Genomic DNA, 22,102 nt, shown 5'->3' on the forward strand with positions numbered 1-22,102 from the left:
GATTAGAGTGGGGAACAGTTCCACATCTCCATAGCACCCAGTACAGAATTTAAACTAAGGTCAGTGCAGGCTAAAACACATGATGTTAGAAGTGGTTAGATTTTGATAAATATCATTTGGTAACACTATGTCTTTAAGGAACATTTTCAAATTCATACCAGCTGGAACTGTGGTTTCCTCTATGATTCTGTCAAGGATTAACTAAATTTTAGAACTCATCCAGATGGGAGAATTCCATGCAGCTGGTTCAGCACGTTAGCATAAATCCCACAGTGCCAAAAGCAGTCCTAGCAAAAAGACAACACACTACTTTGTGCAGAGCATTTTGTGCAACATTCCTTCACATGGATTGCCGAGTTGTGCTGACCCCTTGTTCCCTTCTCTGCTGTTTAGACAGGTGTGATAAGGAAAAGGGGCTGACACAGTTGTCAGCTGTTTAAATGGATGCACAGATGCTGCACTATAACAAAGAAATAAAAATGAAGAGCTGGGATAAGAAAGTCCACAATTGACCTTGAACCACCAAGCTCTAGAAAATACGCATGCTGAGATACCAGTTGCTTCCTTGATTGTTAAGTGAGCTGTAGTCAATGACATTTCATTTAATTTCTCTGCTGCAGACCCAGAGCACAATTTGTGGTCTCTATGCCTTACAAACCAAATAGTTAGAACACAAGAAGCACTGCTAGATTAGAAAAAGTGTCTATCAAGACCAGCATCCCTGTTCCCACAATGGCCCACAAGATGCCCATAGGAAGCCCAAAAGCAGGATATGAGTACAACAGCATGGCTAGGATTATTCAGCTTTGTTTAAATGAACACAGTAGCCTTTCTTAGGGGAACTCAGGTGCAAGGTTGCTTAAGCAGAAAGTGTAAGTGTACAAAACACACACAGGTGGTCTTGCTGCTTTGTACTTGCCACTAACAATTAGCTCAAGAACTACCTACAGGAGCAGCAGAAAGACAGAACGCAATTCCCCTTAGGATGCTACACTTACACAAAGCTATGCTTTGTATTTTGAAATCCAGTGACAATAATCAGTTATTGCAGTATTGTTCTTCAGGGTCTCCATTTGTAGCTTGTTGTGAGCAGAAAGTTTACTTTATGTATCTCAGGTGAGATGGGGGCTATGCCTAATGCTGGCATGGAGCTTTTAGGCCACATTCCTTTTTCTTTCTAAAACATGTTTTTATTACATTTTAACAGTAAGTACAACAAACACCACATTTCTCAAACATAGCTGTAAAATACCAAAATGGTCAGATGGATATATTTCCCTAAAGCCAACAGATTGTGAAGGTACAGGGAACAACACAAAGCCCACCACCGCTACTGCCACACTTCCAAGATCATTAAAGGACTAAAGAAACACACTGAATATAATCCATAGTATATCATGCATATGAGACATCTATCTCACTTTATCTGACATCATTGGCAGAAGAAGTGTAGGCACATTTACTTGTCTAGAATTTGAGCAAGGGCTTCTACACTGGAAATAAAGGAGACCATGGTGCTGTAATACTTTTTTTTCCCAAAATGAGGATGATTCATTTGTTTAAGCCACTTTTCATCAGGCTTCTTGAGTATGTTCGTACATAAACAGTGCCACCTAAATTTTATTACACCAGTGCTCTTTAGATGGTTGTGTGGAAGCCTACCAATCACGTGCTATGCAGAACTTTGCTGCAGTATACAATTGCTTCAGAAGATCTTCATGCAGAAAGAATTTGGTTCCAAATAATGAAGCATCATAGCTTTGGGAGCCATCTGCAGTCTAAAGTGGAGAAATTCATGGAAGGAATCAGCAACCACATTTCAGATCTCCTGCACAGTTGGCCAATGGCGCCAGAGGGGAAAGTGCAAACTACCCTGTGAATGTGTCTGTGAATGCAAATTAAGATTCTGCATTAATCTGTACCTTTGGCATTCAACTATTCAGGACCAATTTTCACTTTACACTGAGTTTCCCCTGTCCCATCCAGTTGACAGAATCATCCCTGAGATCTTGAGTGATCTAAATCCATCTGAATTTTGATACTTGCAGCATCTTGGGACTTTCACATTTCTATTAATAGAAAAGGAATTGGCATGGACAAGATTTGTCAAGGTGTACAGAGCTGCTTGCCTCTTCAGCCCATTGAGATGAGTAAGAACACCTCTGTCTTCAGCCTTTAGAAGTAGATAATGTCAACTCTATGTCACAAAAGTTGTTAACTAACATTTGTTGTCATAAGAAGTTCCAATAACATACCATGATTTTACTTGGTATTGGGATGATTTTGCCTAGATGGTAATTATTTTAGAATAAACAAACCAGGAATCTTGACAGGGAAACACCAAAACATAAATGTTCTAGGAATTACAGCTGCTAGTTAATAGAGTGATATGATTGTTTATTCTGCAATCTAGTCATTCTGATTTTGTAAATCAATAGCTAAATTAATTCAAAGAAAAGGCTTGATTGGTGTCTTCATTTAACTGGTGCTTGAAGTTTTGCTTTAGGGAATTTTTAAGCAGGTGAGTGAATGCCTGAACAAGAAATGCATTGTATAAAACATTGGCATATAACATATATATGTCAATAGCTCAGCAGCTTACCCAGGAAACTGAGAGTTAACCTGTGTATCCCATATATTTTTAAAAGGTGGAAATAAATCTGCTATGGGGAACTGGTTTGATAGACCTTTGAAGGTCTTCAAAACACTCGGTAATATGTTATTCACTAAAAATATTCCCACAATTCTCCCATCTCCCATCATTCCTTGCCTTAAGATTCAACTGTCAACTTTGATGTGCCTTTTAAAGTACCCCTCCAAGCCTGAAAAACCATGACTACAGACCACAGAAGAGAACTCTTTGCTTTGAAACTATCTGATAAATCAGAAGATCATTTACCTGCAAGCATTATTTGGTGAAGCTAAAGCGGCACATCAACCAGGAGCATCTGAAGGCTGAGGCAGCAAAACGTCAACAACAAATTGTCATTGGCATTACATTTATGAACCTTCAAACAGCATCAGATCTTTTCCATGGGAAACCAGATCAGGTCAGACTGGAGCTGAATATTTCTTAACAAGCTAACCATCAAAAGAACTTACGTTTTGAATAAAAAGGCTATCATTTGTTGATTTGAATATCAAAGGGATACACTGCAAACTCCCAGTCTAGAAAAACCTCCCTAAGCTACACCAGACAGGTGTTTAATAATCTATTATTAAGGCACTATTTTAGGTTACTCAGAATTATTAAAAAATAGCTGTAACTGTGAAGCTGCAAATGGGACTGCACAAAGAAATGAATGCTATTAACATACTATTAACAATTCAAAAGAATGAGTTGACATACCAATCAAACTTGTTAATTGACTGTCAATGGCCTGTCCCTGAATATACAACATGACTGCATTATATATTTCAAATGCTGACAGGAAGACAGTTTCATTTGCATTAACTTCATAAACTGATCAACAACCAAACTGCCACATACATTTATAATGGGAAGCTGAATCATTTCAATATTCATGGAGCTCTGTAATTGTAAATTAGGTACTGGCAAACAATATAATACTGTATGTACTCTAAAATATCCTAAATTTCCCTGACCTAGTTCCTTTGTTATTCTAAAAGAGCAGTGGGAAAAGTTATTTCAGAAATTATTTCTACAGTAATTTTTGGCCTTATGAAAAATCTGTTTGCTATTTAGTTTGCAGCCAAGGTTTATAACTCTACTCTTGCATAACCACGCTACAAACAGACAGACAAGGTAGTATTCATTTTTCTGGCCTTAGTTCCAGGATCTGTAAATGGCATTAAAAATGAGCCAAAATGAAAAACAACATTTATGCTTCCTGTGTTTCAATATCAAGTAAACACTCGTGGCCAGCAAATAAATACCAAAGCAAAAGGAAGCAAAGTATTTACATGGCATAATTGCACTTCCCCACGCTTAATTATCTTGAAAATCTTTGGGTAGACTATGGAAAATATATACAACTTATCGACACAAGTTTAGGCACCCAAGCAGTAACTACTGCTGCAATCCACAAACCCGACTAAACTGACACCATTTCCTGTTTCAGAGCAGGACAAACAACCAAGCTCCTATGAAGGCCTTGAAACTACACGGAGCAGTTGCAACAGTTCCCAAGCAATGGCTACAGCCTAGGGCAGGGGTCCCCAAACTGAGGCCCGGGGGCCAGATGTGACCCAATCACCTTCTAAATCCAGCCCACGGACGGTCCAGGAATCAGCATGTTTTTACATGAGTAGAATGTGTCCTTTTATTTAAAATGCATCTCTGGGTTATTTGTGGGGCCTGTCTGATGTTTTTACATGAGTAGAATGTGTGCTTTTATTTAAAATGCATATCTGGGTAATTTGTGGGGCATAGGAATTCGTTCATTTCCCCCCCCCCCCAAAATACAGTCTGGCCCCCCACAAGGTCTGAGGGACAGTGGACCGGCCCCCTGCTGAAAAAGTTTGCTGACCACTGACCTAGGGCAATCCTATTCTTTCCACAGACTATCGGTGTAGTGGGGCTTGGATGCAAGACAGTGAAATCTTCTGATATCTAGGTATGACTAAAATTTATCGGTCACCTGTGCAGAGACACATGCAGAAGTGACCACGTGCTGCTAACAATAGCAGTTATTTAACACGCTATTTCACCTGTAATATTATCCCCCCCACGCTATTTCACCTGTAATATTAGCTCTTGCAATTACAGAGAACATACTTTTATCATTATAAGCCAAAAAACACACATATTAAACTTTCATCTCTCTCTTATGCATGTTTACTTGGAAGTGCTATGACGTCGACAGCGTTTGTTTTCAAGTAAATGTGCTCACGGTTGCATTCTTACTGCCAGCAGCATGTTTTGGTGGAGTTGTTCACAACTTGCAAGTGTACAACAGGCATTTCTGCACACCCAGCTCCATGCTCCAAACGCTATCCTTATTCTGCGTGACAGTGTTATTTATCTTCCCAACCCACAGTGGGAGGAGGAGAAGGGCAAAACTAAGTTCCAGTCACATATCAGCACAGTTAGATGTCACACTTTGTACATAAATAAAATTTGCATTCTAGTATTTATTTATTCTGCCACATAACATTTTGAATTGTAGCACTTATGTCTTGATTGGCTCTTTGCTAGAGAGCTGTCTGCTGTTGTTAAGGCAAATTTCAAAGTTTGAAGACAAAAGTGTTCCATTTTATAGCATCTACTTGTCAGGGTGTGTTGGACTACCTGTGTGCCAAACTTCAACTTTTTATGGCTTGGATCCATGGGTGCACAAAGACACAACTGCTCGTGCACCATCTGTGTGTGTCCCCCTGATTTGTTCTTCGTTAGCACACTAAGGGAAAGGTATTTTCTCCTGAACCGGGCATTACATTTTACATATATACAACAGCTAGAGCCTCTGTGTTTCTCTCTAAAGGTGCCCAGTAGCCATCATGTGACATTCTATCCTTTGAGGAAGCTATCAAAGCTAATATCTCTAATTTGTACCATGTGTAATCCTCCCATAATAGCATTTCAAGATGATTTGGTATTATCATCCCAGTGATTTACTCTCTTCAGATTTTGCAAAGGATTTATAATTTTTGTCAGTGCTTTTCACTTTACATATTAATTGGTAGAACAATAGAAGTGATTATTTCTCTCTGTTGGTATTATATTTCTATTACAGATAGCGGAGTGGTATTAGTTCAGCTGTGCCACTGTCCAGAATTAGATTGAACTTGCAGTTACATTAAAGCCTGGAAATTGCTTCTTGGATTGGTGGGTTGAAAGTAATAAGACTTAAGATTTAAAACATTAACATTTTATTTTAGTGTTAAGATATCTCTTATTCTAACTAGTGCTTGCTGGAATTTAAAGGATTATTCCCAATTTCCCAAATGTTGCCTTCATACAGAAGGGGATTCTGATTCATACTTTTACATTCATGTTGATTCTCACATTTCTCAAACTTTCCTTACAACTACTGCTATTATTTTTTTTTTTTTAGGGGGCAGAAATCTGATATACAGACATTGCTTTGCAACCCCCTCTTTTCCTCGGTTTCTTTTCCCTTCCCCATCCCTTTGGTGCCATGTCTTTTGTAGATTTCAGTTTGAGAGAAAGGACTGTGTTGTTTGTATTGATATGTAAGCTATTTTGAGTGGTGACTGGTGTATAAATGCTTTAAACAGATCTTTCGTGATATAATTTCAGAGATTAAGCTGTTTCACATTTTTTATTCATCTATCTTCAATTGAGAGAATATAAAGATATGACCATTAAAAGGCCTAAAAAAGGAATACATTCAAAAATATTTCACATGTAAACAATATCATTTTCACAGGTTGGGTAAAGACATTATTTATTCATATTCACATTATTCATATTCATATTTCTGATTTTTTTTTTGCAACTTGCTACAAAGATAAAGCCAAGCCTATAGAAACTGACCATTTAAACTACAGCAGGGATGAACAAACTGTGCCTGATAGGACCATGAATAAATTGTATCTGGATCCAAAGTCTTTTAAAAAAATGCTTTAAATCGGGGATGGGGGAGACTGTGGCTCTCCTGCTGTAGTTACGTCTCTAACTCTCAGTCAGTAGAGTCAGTGAACAAGAATGATGTTGTAGTCCAACAATACCTGGTGTTCAGGGCAAACTGGGGGAGGGGACTTCGACATATTCTTCATTTAGGCCCAAATGCCTGAAGATGCCTTATATATCACTGTGATCCTTGGATCAAAATACGTGCTATTAGTGCTGCTAAGCACTTGCACAAATGTATTGTGTAAAGTGGCTCTGTAACGGTGGCCTGATTCACTAACTTTGGCTTAGTGTGAACACTTGGGCTCCTGGAAAGAAGCTCACAGCCACTTTCCTCCTCCCTCATCCTTTTTGCTGGTGCCCCGAGCTTATCATGCCAACCAAATCCAGGTTTGTAGCTTAATGCTGTCCACAGTAAATATGAGCTGTAACCCAGGTTATGTTACATGGTTTGGTTTAGCGTGACATATGAAATAGGCTGATAAAGAAGGCTGATCGCCGAAGAATTGATACCTCATGAGAAGAGAAGACTCCCTGGAAAAGACCCTGATGTTGGGAAAGATGGAGGGCACAAGGAGAAGGGGACGACAGAGGATGAGATGGTTGGACAGTGTTCTTGAAGCGACTGGCATGAGTTTGGCCAAACTGCGGGAGGCAGTGGAGGATAGGGGTGCCTGGCGTGCTCTGGTCCATGGGGTTACGAAAAGTCGGACACGACCGAACGACTGAACAACAACAATGAAATAGTCAACTGAGTGGTACCAACTTTTGTTAAATACTTTCTTTCATTAGCATGTCCTGCCCCCCTGAGTGTCAAAGGAAGTCATCTAAGTGTAAACATGATAAAAAAAAAACAACCAACCCACACAACTGTATTTTCCTTGCTACTGGAACTATGATTGCATGGGTGAGCTCTGAAGTATACTTATTGAGGAGTTCCATAGAAACAGTCTCTACCTGATATATATACATATATTTAAGTGTACCAAATCTTGATAGAAAGCTCCATGAATATCAACAAAATATGCTCTATTAATAATTTTAGCCTAACTGCCCAGAAAAAAATATGTTCATGCAGGTATCTTATGCTCACAAAAAGACTGTTTTACACTACAGAACTGTCAGAAGAAATAGAAGCTTAGGGTCAAACAGACGACATGTTACAAGTAGTTATGTGATTTGCCCTCAAATGAAGTAATTTGTTTTCGCAAATAGCTAATGGAGAGGGGGTGCAATCCAGCTCAAGATGCTAGCAGTTACCTTAATTCTCCTTGCACTTCTTCAGATCTAACAATTCCGGAACATTCCCCCCTTATTATTATTATTTTACTTACTGGAAAATATTTATCTGGAATTTGCTACTCTACATTACACAGAAAGATGGAGCTGACTCAGTTTACTGAGACCTCACTGGTAAGTCTTTCAGCACTTCTTAAAACACAAAGAGGTGTTCTGACAGAATCTTTTGCATGAGGGAAATGGCAAAGCCTGAAAACTGGGAAGGGGGCAGAGGAAGAACTGTGAAGTGTTCACACCAGACATTCTAATGCCTCTTCTTTACAAGAGAAATACATGGCTGCCAATTCAGTAAAAAATGTTAACACCAAATAAAACACAGTTCTCTCTTCTTAACTTCGTTATGTTTTTTCACCCGGGGACCAAGATCCATCTATCATCCAAGTGCACACACATTTGTCAGAGTTCAGCAGGCCTGACTAAAATTCCCTTCTTTATTGAAAATATATGAAACAGAGAGCAAAAGTTAACTGGCAGATAATAAAGCTTTCACGTGCCTTTTAAGTGTCTGCCAGAAAACAACTGACGCTGATAACCCAGTATTAGATGAACAATGCTCAATACAAGTTTTGAAAAACAGATTCCGTGCCTTCATTCTGGACATTCAGTCAGTTGCCATCCACACTAACACCACTATTATTAAAATTCTGAACTCCGCAGCAGTTCTCATCTACAGATGGAATGAGTCAGAGGAATTTCAAGGAGTCGTATGCTTGTTTAATTCCTGTTTTAATGGGTATATTAAAATGACAAATATGGAACTGTGTGATTCTGAACATGTTCTTTTAGCAGCACATCTCACTCACAAACACTACAGAGTGAGCAGATTTTGCAGACTTCTAATGTCTCCTGAGCTTCTCCTAGACTTCTCCCCCCCCTTTTTTTGGGGGGGGGGAGAACTAGAGTCTCTTAAAGGGCCAACCCACTGGCTTGAAGAGGGTTTTTCCCATGTTCCATGACCTCTTGCACACTCTGCAATGCTCAAATGACAAGGTATTGTAGGAGGCACTCTGTTGCTCAAGCCTATGGAAAGGTGCGCCCCCTGGCTCTGGTTCTATGGCCCCTGATATTGTGGCACCTAATTCAATGGATTCCTGCCTGCCAGCCTCAGCATAAGAAGCCCCCTGATCACCACCTTCAGGCTCAGAGCCAGGAACCCAGCCTGCCTCCTTGGCAGGTGATCCTGTAGCAGGCAACTGCGGGACTCCAGGGTTGTGACATCATTGCTTTTGACAACTGGCAATGATGTGGTGCTTTTGAAAAAAGGTCTTCAGCTGATTAATATTTTTTTACTGGCTTAGTCTGGTGTTTTATTTTGATGAAATTGTTAAATCTCTTTTTGGTTTTTACCTCCTGATTTTGTGATCGGGTTTAATTTGGGTATTGTTATTGGTTTTGTCTCTTTGTTATTTGATTTCCCAGCTGCTTTTATTTTATTTTAATTAGGTGGGATATAGGTTTTTTAATCTTAACATTAAATAAGTAATAATTAAATCCACACCAGGCATGGGGGAGAGACAGTGCTGAGGTGGGTGGTATATATGTTTTCTCATCTCCAACCCAACTAGCTGCAGATTTTGAATATTAGGAGATATCACCCATGCCTGTGTGGGTGGGGGGTTGGGGTTGGGGAGAGGGATCTTTAAGGTGTCAGCATCCACACCTATTTTAGTGCACAAGTAGGTCCCTGAGTGCTCACTGGAAGGACAGATCCTGAAGCTGAGGCTCCAATACCTCATGAGAAAAGAAGACTCCCTGGAAAAGACCCTGGTGTTGTGAAAGATGGAGGGCACAAGGAGAAGGGGACGACAGAGGACCGGATGGTTGGACAGTGTTCTTGAAGCTACCAACATGAGTCTGACCAAACTGCGGGAGGCAGTGGAAGACAGGAGTGCCTGGCGTGCTCTGGTCCATGGGGTCATGAAGAGTCGGACGTGACTGAACGACTAAACAACAACGAAGATCCCTACATTCCTATCATAACTAAATTCTCTTTACCTTGCTCAGGTAAACTAGCATTTAATGTACACTTCCCAGGCAGTCATCCATGAAGGAATAAGGAGAATACGAACATAAGCAGAGCGCAGCAGGATCAGGGGGCAAAGGATCATGTAGTTCAGCATCCTGGTCTCATAGGGGCCAGCCTAATGCCTGCTGGAAGCATGCAAGCAGGACCGCAGTGCAACAGCACTCTCTCTACTTGTGATTCTGAGCACCTGGTTTTCAAAGGCATTCTGTCTCCCTACAAGGGAGCTAGAAAATAGCCATGATGGCCAGTACTACTGGATGTGGGTGGCGCTGTGGTCTAAACCACTGAGCTTCTTGGGCTTGCCAATCAGAAGGTTGGCGGTTCGAATCCCCGTGACAGGGTGACCTCCCGTTGCTCTGTCCCAGCTCCTGCCAACCTAGCAGTTCGAAAGCACACCAGTGCAAGTAGATAAATAGGTACCACTGCGACGGGAAAGTAAACGACATTTCCATACGCTCTGGTTTCCATCACGATGTCCTGTTGTGCCAGAAGTGGTTTAGTCAAGCTGGCCACATGACCCGGAAGCTGTCTGTGGACAAACGCTGGCTCCCTTGGTCTGAAAGTGAGATGAGTGCCGCAACCACATAGTCACCTTTGACTGGACTTGAACGTCCAGGGGTCCTTGACCTTTACTGGATTTATATACCACCTTTTTGCCAAGGCCTGTAAACATGTTCACAATAGCAAACATTGATAGCCTCATGACTGGGAAGAAATATGTAGAAAATAAAGGGGGAAATCTGTTCCTCAAGACAAATTATACGTATATAAAAAATACAAAACGTAGCTACAGACAACATGGGCAAAAGGTCTCACAGGGTTCTTTACAAGAACGAAATCCCTATTAAGAGTCTTCAAATATATTAAAAAGGCTAGAATCCATAACTAAGTTATCTGCCTTCTGCTTTGCTCTCTACAGGATTGTACATTTCAACCTGCACTTTCCCATTTCAAAAGGGCTGGCAGAGTATTAGAAGAATTTAAAGATTTAACTTTATAATGTTGTTCGCATCTGCCACAATATAGGGCCGATTCCTCAGAGTCTACTTTGATAATGCACTGCTTGCTTCACTGTTTATCTGACCAGCTTACTTCCTGCCAAGCTGGATCTCACTCACCAAATGGCTCCGAATTGTCACACTCTTTTTAAAGTCTTCTCCCGAGTTCTGTTCACATCAAAACACAGTTCCAGCTCTGTTTGATTGCAAAACCACCCTGCCATGGGCTCTAATTACATATTTACGACCTACCATTCATTGCATTTTATGCTGAAAATTTGAGGGGAAATGCATGAGATTTCCTTTAGTTCTAACTCGGACTTAAAGAAACACATTTAAAAGGATTAACATCTTCCAAAGCTCACACAGAATGGAACTAAAATACTCTGAACACCAAGAACTGGTTTACAAGCAAGGTTATACAATGTTTGCTAAGCAGGATGGCCGGGGGTGGAATCCAACTTGGTGGCGCCAAGTGACCGTTCCATCAGCACAAGGATTTCTGTTTGCGCAGCAGAATGCTCTTCCGCTCTCCTCGCCCATGCACCCCCTAAATCTGTTCTATAGGTTCTCCCAACCCCCTGGAGCAGATCTGAGGAGTACGTGTGGCACACAAAGGAGGAGGAGAGGGATGAAAGACCTGCTGTGCAAATGAAAATATTTGGGTTGATGTGACCCTGTAGCTGAATACCATCCCATGTGCTCTAACTTACAGAGAATGGTCTTCTGTTTGAAGGCACCATACAGCATTACTGATAAATATTTAAAAACCTATTCTACCCATATGGAAAGATGGATGGAGGGACATTTTATGTCCCATTTTCCTGAACAAAATCACTCTTCAGAAACACATGTACTTTTGCATACACGTGTATTTATAAGCACTCACCCACTGTCTTTCACATACTTCAGCTGTGTTCCTATTCTCCCCCACTAACACTATCCTCATTGAAATCCATGCTCAGCAACCAACCTAGGGGTCACATACGCTCAGAAGCAGGAAAGGCATGCAATAATTTCTATGCTGTTATGTGCCTAAGGAAATTCATTAGAGAAAAACTCCCTCTTTGATGCATATTGCAAGCAAACTGCTGCATAATGACAAGGCTGGGAGGAAGCAAAAGTCAGCACAGGGCCAAACTAAAAGCAAGGCAGAAAAATATATAAGGTGAAAATTCCACAACTGTTTTACTGAAGCCTAAGGGCCACAATTTTACTGAAGCCTAAGGGGACGTGGGTGGCGCTATGGTCTAAACCACAGAGCCTAGGGCTTGCCGATCAGAAGGTCGGCGGTTCGAATCCCCACGACGGGGTGAGCTCCCGTTGCTCGGTCCCTGCTCCTGCCAACCCAGCAGTTCGAAAGCACGTCAAAGTGCAAGTAGATAAATAGGTACTGCTCCGGCGGGAAGGTAAATGGTGTTTCAGTGAGCTGCTCTGGTTCGCCAGAAGCGGCTTAGTCATGCTGGCCACATGACCCGGAAGCTGTACGCTAGCTCCCTCAGCCAATAAAGCGAGATGAGCGCCGCAAACCCAGAGTCGTCCACGACTGGACCTAACAGTCAGGGGTCCCTTTACCTTTAAGGGCCAAAATAATGTTTGCATATGCAGGCAATGCTGTTTCACTTTGTTCAGACAAAAAGACGCTGCCTTAGAATGAATTTCCAACTAACTCTACTGTAACATCCATTAAATACTTCATGAGTGTCAGCAGGAAACACAGGTGAAAGAGAAAGAAAAGAATGATTGGGAGCAAATGAAGGAAGATTTTGGTGGATAAAATTAAAGACAGCAAATGATTACCTCCAAAGTCCACACACAAAAAAAACCTCCCACTTGGTCTTTCAAACCTCAGAATGAGTTTTGAAAGGTTGCAATCGTTAAGGAAAATTAAATATCAACTAGATGCCCAGTATTAGATTACACAACATTATTTGGACAAACAACATTCTCCAAACAAAACCAACATCACATGTGTGATGGGTACTAGCCAATAAGGAAAATGTATCAAATGTGCAAGAGTGTATTGAAAGGAAAAGCTTGCAAAAGCAGGACAGCGTTTCTCCACAATCTTAAGCATTCTTGAGATCTCATTTGCTGTAAGTTATGGGATAGCTAGTTATTGCATCATCAAATCTCTGCAGCTCTTTTTGAGCTGACAGGGTCATATACTCATACAGATAAACTGGTCAAGAGCAGAACGTAGTTTAGAGAGGAAGGTCATGCTGCACTGAAATAGGACTCTTACAGGATATTGTTCTTTTCGAATGCTTTTATTTAACATTCAATCTCTGTCAAAACTCCCACTTTATTGCTTCATTAGCATCTATGAGATTCCAAGTGAGTTCAAAAGGGGAGGGGGTAGAGAGAATAAGCACATTCAAAATAGACTTTATTGTGTGAAGTTAACTCCAGACTTATTAGACTGTTAACACATCCGTACATTAAGAGGCACTTCAGACATTAACCACGTAACAAACAGGCTAACAATAAAAGCTCACCCTCCAAAAAGGTTTTCCCAACGCCTGTATGCAAAAACCAGAAAACTGGCACAGCTACACCTATAAACTAATTTGTATTTCAATTGCCTGTCAAAATCACTAGTTCCTGAATCGGTATATCAAATTATGGTAGATCATTTGGGCACACACCATTTAAAAGGGTAAAAAATAGCACTTGATTTTCCAGGACGTGAGAAACTTCTTTCAGTTCTTTGGTGTGAGTTACGCACATGGCAATGCCATTCTGGCAGGACTGTTAAAACGTGCTGTTTGACATTTCCATAGAATTATCATGACAAAAAATCCTAGTAGACTGTGCTCTTCTTACTTGACGTGTTTTGCCATTTGCCACCCACATGGGCCGCTTTGTCTCTTGCTCAAGAACTTCTGGAGCCCCCACCCTTCCCAAAGCACCAACCATTCTTAAAACTTAGTGGGGGCTGACGACACACCAATTCAACATCAAGTTCTAACGGCTCAACAACTTTAGATACCAAAACCAGCAGGACAAACTTTGTGTGAGGGTAACAAATAATAAGAAAAATTAGGCTGATTCTGCAGTCTGCTTCCGCAACCCTTGTTAAAGCTCAGCAGTGGATAATTTTCTTTTAAAATCAAAAGCTTAATTTCAGCTACACTGCTCCCCTTTAGCAAAAATCTAAAGAGCTCTTCAAAACTCTGTAGAGAAAGTATTACACTTTTAAGTGCTGTTAGAAGACATAACCAACCACCGAAAGGAAAAGGCTGGTGTGAAGCTGTGAAGTTTTAAAAATGTCTAAGCAAGAATACACCCCACTTGGCCACCTTTTAATTATTTTAAGGTATGAAACAGCAAGAGAAACCCCATACCCTCCACCTCAAAAATATGATATGAATTATAGAAGAATCCCTGGACCTATTTACCTGCAATTTGGCAGGCTTTATTGACTTTGGAGGAGCTCCTGTGCATTTCATTCCCTTTGGTCAAAAGGGGGAAACGATAATAGCTCTTTTTAGATTCCTCATAATAGTGAATGGAGAAGACAGAGCTTCAGCAGAGTGACTCAGAACCTGAAACACAGATCTAAATGGAGAGAGCACAGTGTGTCTCAAACACTGGATTTTTTTTATTTTAAAAAATGCACATAGAATCAGAGAGTTGGAAGGGAGCTCAAGGGTCATCTAGTTCAGCTCCTGGCACTGCAGGAATCTCAGCTTAAGCATCCATATGCAGATACAGAGTGAATCTTGGGGCCCACTCACACTCCTAATAACTTCTTCACGTTCAGCTGCAGTCTGATGGGAACACAGAATTCAATTCAGGTACCTGAAATAAGCAGTTCTCCAGTTGCTGCACGCAGGTTGGAAGGGAACAAAAAGACTGTTTCTAAGTCTTCAGCTAGTAAGGAAGGGGCAGAAATGAACAACCGAATATGTTTTGACATACAACGCAATACTTTATTATCCTTCTGCCACAGCATGCAAGCATTGTCACTGGACTTTTGCTTTTGGCAAATATCTGGTTTTGTAAGCTGGAACGATTGGCATTTTGCCTTTTGTTTTTTATTAAACTACTCAAATTCATGAGCTTTCAACTTCAGCATTTAGAAAACATAAGAAGGTACATGTGATCTTCATCTACTAGACATAGTCATCCCTTGCTTTTTTTTTTTGTCTTCCCCCAAGGGTGAATTATGACCCTGGCTGCAGAGACTAACCTGCTGCTTTTTATAGTGGGCTGGTTGACTCTTTCAGAATCAGATTTATTCACAGAACCACAGAGCCTAGGGCTTGCCTATCAGAAGGTCAGCGGTTCAAATCCCTGCAACGGGGTGAGCTCCCGTTGCTCGGTCCCTGCTCCTGCCAACCTAGCAGTTCGAAAGCACATCAAAGTGCAAGTAGATAAATAGGTAGAGCTCTGGCGGGAAGGTAAATGGCATTTCCGTGTGCTGCTCTGGTTCGCCAGAAGCAGCTTAATCATGCTGGCCACATGACCCGGAAGCTGTATGCCAGCTCCCTCTGCCAGTAAAGCGAGATGAGCGCCGCAACCCCAGAGTCATCCGTGACTGGACCTAATGGTCAGGAATCCCTTTACCTTTACCAATATATTTGTAAGAGTATAAGTTTGTCTCTCTTTAAAGCAGGCTAGGCGGCTTTCCTACAAGGGTATACACTCATAGAAATTTTCTCCCAATTGCTATACTTTCATAAGAGGCTTTGGTGACAAATTTGAAGCCTGTTTTCACTATCATTCATCCTGACTTGTGTGTTTGTTTGTTTTTTTGCACAACGGAAAGACAATGGGTGGGCGTTCCACCATCATAAGGTGGTGATGCAGAAATGCAATGTTTATGTAAGCCCCACTTCCTTTATATTTCCTCACTTTTGATATTGTATGAAAGCTTGTGTATATGATGATACAGCAGGGGTTGCTAACCTGCGATCTCCAGGTGTTCTTATTGTTATCTATTAAATTTATATCCCAACCTTCATCCCAAGTGTGGCAAACAGATGATAAAACATTGTTGTTGGGACCCTAGCTTCCATCAGCCCAAACCAGCATGACGTAGGGATGATGGGAGTTGGGGATTCAACAGAGGTCATAGGCTGGCCACCGGCTGAGGTAAAGGGCACATACGTTTCTAGCATGCGAGGAGGAACTTGGGCAGGTTGGCAATTTTTGTCAAGGGCTTTTGGACAATACAAATATGCACACACACCTCGTCAGAGTTTGCACTGAATGTGTGATGGGAACACAAACAGCACAACTTGTCCTGACTCGTGCCCTAGAGCAGTGTTTTTCAACCACTGTTCCGCGGCACACTAGTGTGCCGCGAGATGTTGCCTGGTGTGCCGTGGGAAAATTACTTTATATATAGTCAATATAGGCACAGAGTTAAATTTTTTAACATTTTCTAATGGTGGTGTGCCTCGTGATTTTTTTCATGAAACAAGTGTGCCTTTGCCCAAAAATGGTTGAAAAACACTGACCTAGAGACAGTGCAATGCATGGTGGATGACTGGGATAATGATGAAGTTCAGGTTACACAGCCCTGCAACCATTCTCTGACTCCAAAAGAGTCCTCTTCTGTGTCTGTTTTTCCCGTTTCACAGGTGCCAATGGCACCTAGTCAGCCAGCTCCTCCAGGGAGGCAGAGTCTACAAAACTTCACCTAGTCAGCCCATATAATCCTGCAGTTGGTTCTAGCTTGCTGGAAAGACAACTCCTCTTGCAGCTGTCCAAGGTCCTGTATCCTCCCTACTTGACTTGGACTTGTAACTGGACGTTGCTTGCTTCCCCTGTGAGACTGAAGCATCCACAAAATTGGATCCAGTTAGAACTAATGGTTAAGTATCTGGCCTTAAGTAAGGACAGCTCAACTGTGAAATACAAAGCTTGCGGGGAAAACTTTTCAGAAGTACACAGAAACTGGCAAATACACAAATGCAATGTTTAAGCAAAAGTACAAACAGATGTAATGTCTTCTAACACAAAAGTACATGCTGTTATTTTTCTAGCTAACACAGAACTAGTACACAATTTCAGAGAAATAAAACATAAGTATCCTGAGTCATTAAGACAGGAAATGCAACTAAGCATCAATGGAAGTTGATTAAATAATTCATTGATCACATGCTGTGACTGACTGATTATATCATGCACCCAAATTTCTTTTGGTATTACAAATATGTAATGAAAATATAGCTATATTTTCAGTGAGTGGAGGTTTATAGGCAAAGGCACTGATCTAAAACATTATGGCTTTTTAGCAAGAGAAAATGCACAGAATTTTTTTTTTCAACCCATAGCTTTCAATCCTCTTCTATTTTCTGCAGAGTTTGTACTGGAAGAAATATACAGTACATTCATCATGCAAACAGCACTTTTAGTTTGCAACAGCTGCACAATCACTTCATTCATTGTCAAACTTATAATGCAGGTCCATATTATACCTATCTTATGGAGAAGAATTGTGGGTTGGAGTCCTGTTACCCCTTCTTCATCCCAAATCACAATGTTCCAATGTGTTTTTATCACAGCGCTTATTCAGAGAAAAATATATTCTAGAAGATAATGGTTAAATAATGCTGAAATCCAAATTATTCTGCAGCCAAGGGTCTTTGTGGCCAATTCTATTGATTAATAGACAGACAGACAGATTTGTACCTGCACTGCTACTATGATACAACGTAACACGGCTCTGGGTTTCATCTGTCAAGTAACACTGTGCTTATTAATTTAAAATGCTTTTGAACCTCCTGCAGCTTCAGTGTGGAAGCAAAAAATGCAATGTGAATAGATGTTAGTATGCACTTCTTTTGACTAGAAATGCAACAGGTGTTAGAAGTTACAGGCTTTTGGTTCTACCTTAAAAAAACCTTAATACTTTAAAAATAAAAATAAATAATAATAATAATAATGTAATCAGAAGTTTAAAACACATTGTTTTATGTAATCTATGGCTCATAGCACATTATTAGAGCATATACGATTAACCAGAAAGACATGTCACAACCTAATTAAAATTTTTCACACACATATTAAAGTATGTTATCTTGAGACTTTTACTAAAATAATATTTATTCTGGAATACTGCCACACAATTCACATCTCCCTCAAGCCTATAAGTTTTCCCAACATAAATGAAAACTATACTGTTGATAAAGATAGAATCAATATTAGCATTTTATTTTTAAAAAGTCTATTGTGAGGGCTACTCTGCAAACAAAAATTGATTTATAATGGCCTGAACATTATTAAAGTCCACTTCTATGGTGCACAATCTAATAAATAACAAGCTAACAAAAACTTTGCATAGTTCTTCTTGATCTAGTTCTAATGGCACAGCATTATTAGTTTCTCATGTATCATGTTCCCAGATACAGTGTGTTGAAAGATTTATTCATCTTGAGTTGTGCCCTAAGGTAATTGGGTTTTTAAAGAACCTGAATTCTACAATTATATCCATACCAAAAGAAAAGAAAAGATAGAACAGCCATCCTTTTTAACTGACAAGAAACACTGAATCCCACGATTTAGGAATTTGTGTTTTAAAAGCTATTATGTTCATTTCCCTCTTTTTTATTTCTATTTTTTTTTGTATTAGCCCTTCAAATTGCAAATGCTCAACTGTCACAAAAGATCAGTGTTAGTGAGCCGCCAACATTAATCTTTTGTTTGAAGTGTATGAAGACAGACAAATAAAGGAAACATCACTAAATATCATCCCGAAGAAGCAGCAGATATTGAAATGGTAAACAACAACCCATGAACACTAGTTGCAATGCTATTGGGTAGAAGAAATTTCTAAATATCAAAGATAGCGGCATCATCGTCAGCTGGTCCATAAACAAACAGTCAATTGACAACATTGGACCTTTTCTTCTTTGCTATACTACTGTAAATAAACATGCTCCCCTTGCCTGTCTGAATTCTACATGCCCATTTTCAGAAATGCCGTAGCAGATAAGTAACACTGTCATGTCCGTTTTGTCAAGTACATGCTGATGATCCTTTTCGATCTGCAGTTTGGGAACATTATCAAGGTCAGGAGCAATCGCTCAGAAAGGCCCTCCTGATGTGCATATATCTAGTAATTTCTGCATGAAATAAATGGCACAATAATAACGCACGGTGAATCAACTGCCTTCTCTCTCTCACACACAAAAATTCAAAAGGCTCATTTTAAAAAAACCTTTCACATTGCACTTGGAAGGCATATGCAAGGTATCTAGTCAAGTGCACAGAGTGTATTTGTGTATATTACGCATGTACAGACAAACCGTCGACATCGAAATTGTTTACAGTGCCACACTTCGGCTTTATCATCCTGAAGTCAAACTTCTCTACGTGTTGGGCAAATGCCCACCTCTTTCAACTCCTCTGACCTCCACTTTTGTGTGTGTGTGACAAATTGGTTGTGAGGCATTTACAACTGATGCACATATCACAAAATTATTTCTGCCAAGCTTCCTCCATGACCTGCCCGTGGGACATGACATGCTCTGAGACGCATTGCTCTATCAAACCGAATCTTTCCAGGACAATGCAAATTATGACAAATTCCATCATCCTGCATTATGCGCTTCATGCTAATCTTCCTAATTCGAGAGAATCGGGAGGGTTTGCTGTTCTGCTGAAGGGCACGTTGTCTGATTGAATGATGGTGAAAGAATGTTTGCAACCCCCCCCCCCCATCTTCTAATCCCAGCTGTGGCCACCTCTGCCCTACAACCACCATCCAACCTTTTCTGCTATTGAATTGCCTGCTCAGAATTAATTTAGGATCCATGTGGTCCTTTTTGTTGTTGCTTCAGCACATAATAAAATATCGCCAAGGATTATTCTGTGGTCTTGGAGTTAAAGGGTATTTTATTTTTAGAACAGTATTCTGAAACAAATGTTGCCCACTGAGTCTTCCTGCTGACTTCTCCTAGGCTGTCAGCCTGTCACATTGGGAATGCAGCTTTTCTGATAAGTTAAACCGTCTCCCATAGTGGCTTTTGAAGCAATCATTTCAATGATAGGATTCAGGCGATTTCCAGTCTCAAACACTTTTGACTTTGGGATGTTATGCTGCTGGCTCAAAGCAAACAGTCAACCTGCAAAGCATTTCTTGAAAAAGTCTCCAAGAAAACATGAGCCTCAGACAATTCCTCATCGATTCAGAAGGTGGCAGTATTACTACACAAAAGAAGCTGGTCAGACATCATATTCTAATCCCATCTAGCAGAAACAAACATATTTAATTCCCAGAGATACATATATTTTATCCCATGGCATAATTTACTTATAACATTAAAACTCAAAAATGAAACAATTTGCAGCAATAACCATGATTATGATGTTAGTGGCATGAATGTTACCGGCCAGATTAGACTAAAATATACCTAGAACCAAAGGTCAGGGGAATTGTATTATTTATTTTTAAATCATTAGAAACATCATCACTGGCAAAACTTGCATTCCTTAAATGCATCCTCAGCTGGAGGTGGGTGAGAGAAGAAATGGTTTGTTGGGACAGAAAGACTGAAATAACACTGTTTGTATACACACACATACATAAATACACACACATACATAAATACACACACACACACAATATATATATATATATATATAGAGAGAGAGAGAGAGAGAAAGCAGCAACAATGAAAATCTTTCTTTACAGCCACACAGGAAATGAAGACAAAAACACCAAAACAACTTACGTACCCAGAAATGTTACATTGTGGTTAAAACTTTCATGTTCTTTAGACAACCTATCCCTATTACAAAGCTGAATTTATTATCATCAGAATTCTAAAACAGCAGAACTCTACAAAACACCCTAACTTCTTAATTACTTCTTCATCAGTGATCTGTTTTATTTCAAGCAACACTCTGTGTCCAGGTGAAAAATGAACTTCATATCTAGTTTATTTTTGTTTAGTAGTGTAAAAAGAAGGCATATAGAAAGTTAGAAGCCCTCAATATTTTAAGCCACAAGGAAGAAATGAACATTTCTCTTTCATTAGCCAGTGCAGCTGATGGGGAAGGTTTGTTCTGAATGCCACAGATATGGGCACTCTTGGGCTGCTACTTTAAATCTGAACTCAACGACTTCTTCCGAAAAACGAAGCACAACTCATACTTCCTCTCTAGGTGAGCAAGCTTTCAAGGCGAAAGAGACACATACTTGAAGCAGCAGCTCAAATATGGGTAACTTTTTATTTAGCATTTGCATGCCAGGGTTTAAAGGAAATCTTGTGTAATCGGTTTGATGTGTTACTGAGTCTTTGTACATGCCTAATAAATACATAGCAGAGAGCCACATTAAAGTATTAGTAAGAAGAGACAGGGAGATCTTTAGCTTTGTACTTCATTCCCAGTGAGGCTCAAACCCTCAGAGGTAAATGACTATGTGAGCACCCTTTCAGAAAAGGCACCGGGTACACCCTGTGCATGCTGCAGCTTGTTGACATGAACCAGGGCAGGCAGACACCAATAATACATGAAGTGTGGTTCAGAGGCAATTAGGATCAGTTGTCAAGGCCAGGCCATTAATGAAAGAACATGTCAGAGGAGCTGGAGACTTCAATGGTTGAGGGCAAGAAGGCGATTTAGTGTGACAGATCGAGTCCTTCCAATGTCCTCAGTGGTACATGCTAATACCAGCCTTAACAACCTTTTGTGGCAGTGTATAATGCGACTAACATGGACTTTGATTCAGCAAAATGACTGCTGCCACTGTTAGTCTGTCTCATTCCAACAACAGTAAGAGCACTGCTTCAAATAATTACCCACTTCCTTCTCTCCCCCCCCCCTTTCTCCTTGTCTAATGCAGTGGGCTTTTATGCACGCCATACAATTTTTCGCTAGAAGGTCACAACACTTGTCCTGCTGTTTTCTATTTGTTTATGCAGTGTTCTTTCCTTTAAAAAAATAGCTGAAATATATTTAAAAATGCTGCCTCTGATTAAAATAAAATTAAGAACTCAGTCTCTACTGGCTATGGGCGAAGTCAAGTGCAGGAAATCAAAGCAGGAAACACTATCCTATCTGTGCAATCCATGGGGCGAGGAGCAAAATGTTACTGGTGACATCTTCACCTGGTCCTTGGGATTAAAAGCAGGAGGGAAGTGCCATCCTTATCCAAATGAGATGATGGATCTGTGCCTCAGCACTGCTGCCATTTTGATCATTAATGGGATCAAACCTGAATGCAAATCATTTAGAAGGAAACGTACCTTCATGAAAAAATGT

General features: G+C 40.3%; 1 protein-coding gene across 4 annotated transcripts in view; it reads right to left on the reverse strand.

The window, feature by feature from the left end:
* DPH6 (diphthamine biosynthesis 6) overlaps nucleotides 1-22,102 on the reverse strand; it is a 248,600-nt gene that overhangs the window by 82,906 nt on the left and 143,592 nt on the right. The window contains exon 13 of one of the 4 annotated variants that reach the window (XM_033144492.1): nucleotides 19,714-20,083. The exons of the other annotated variants lie outside the window; for them this stretch is intronic. Within the exon in view, the coding sequence (XP_033000383.1) occupies nucleotides 20,060-20,083 (24 nt within the window). The 3' untranslated portion in view covers nucleotides 19,714-20,059. Of the gene's footprint in view, nucleotides 1-19,713; nucleotides 20,084-22,102 lie in introns of those variants that run through there. 4 annotated transcript variants of the gene reach the window in all.

The sequence above is a fragment of the Lacerta agilis genome, chromosome 1 (genome assembly GCF_009819535.1).
Source record: "Lacerta agilis isolate rLacAgi1 chromosome 1, rLacAgi1.pri, whole genome shotgun sequence".
Taxonomy (NCBI): Eukaryota; Metazoa; Chordata; class Lepidosauria; order Squamata; family Lacertidae; genus Lacerta; species Lacerta agilis.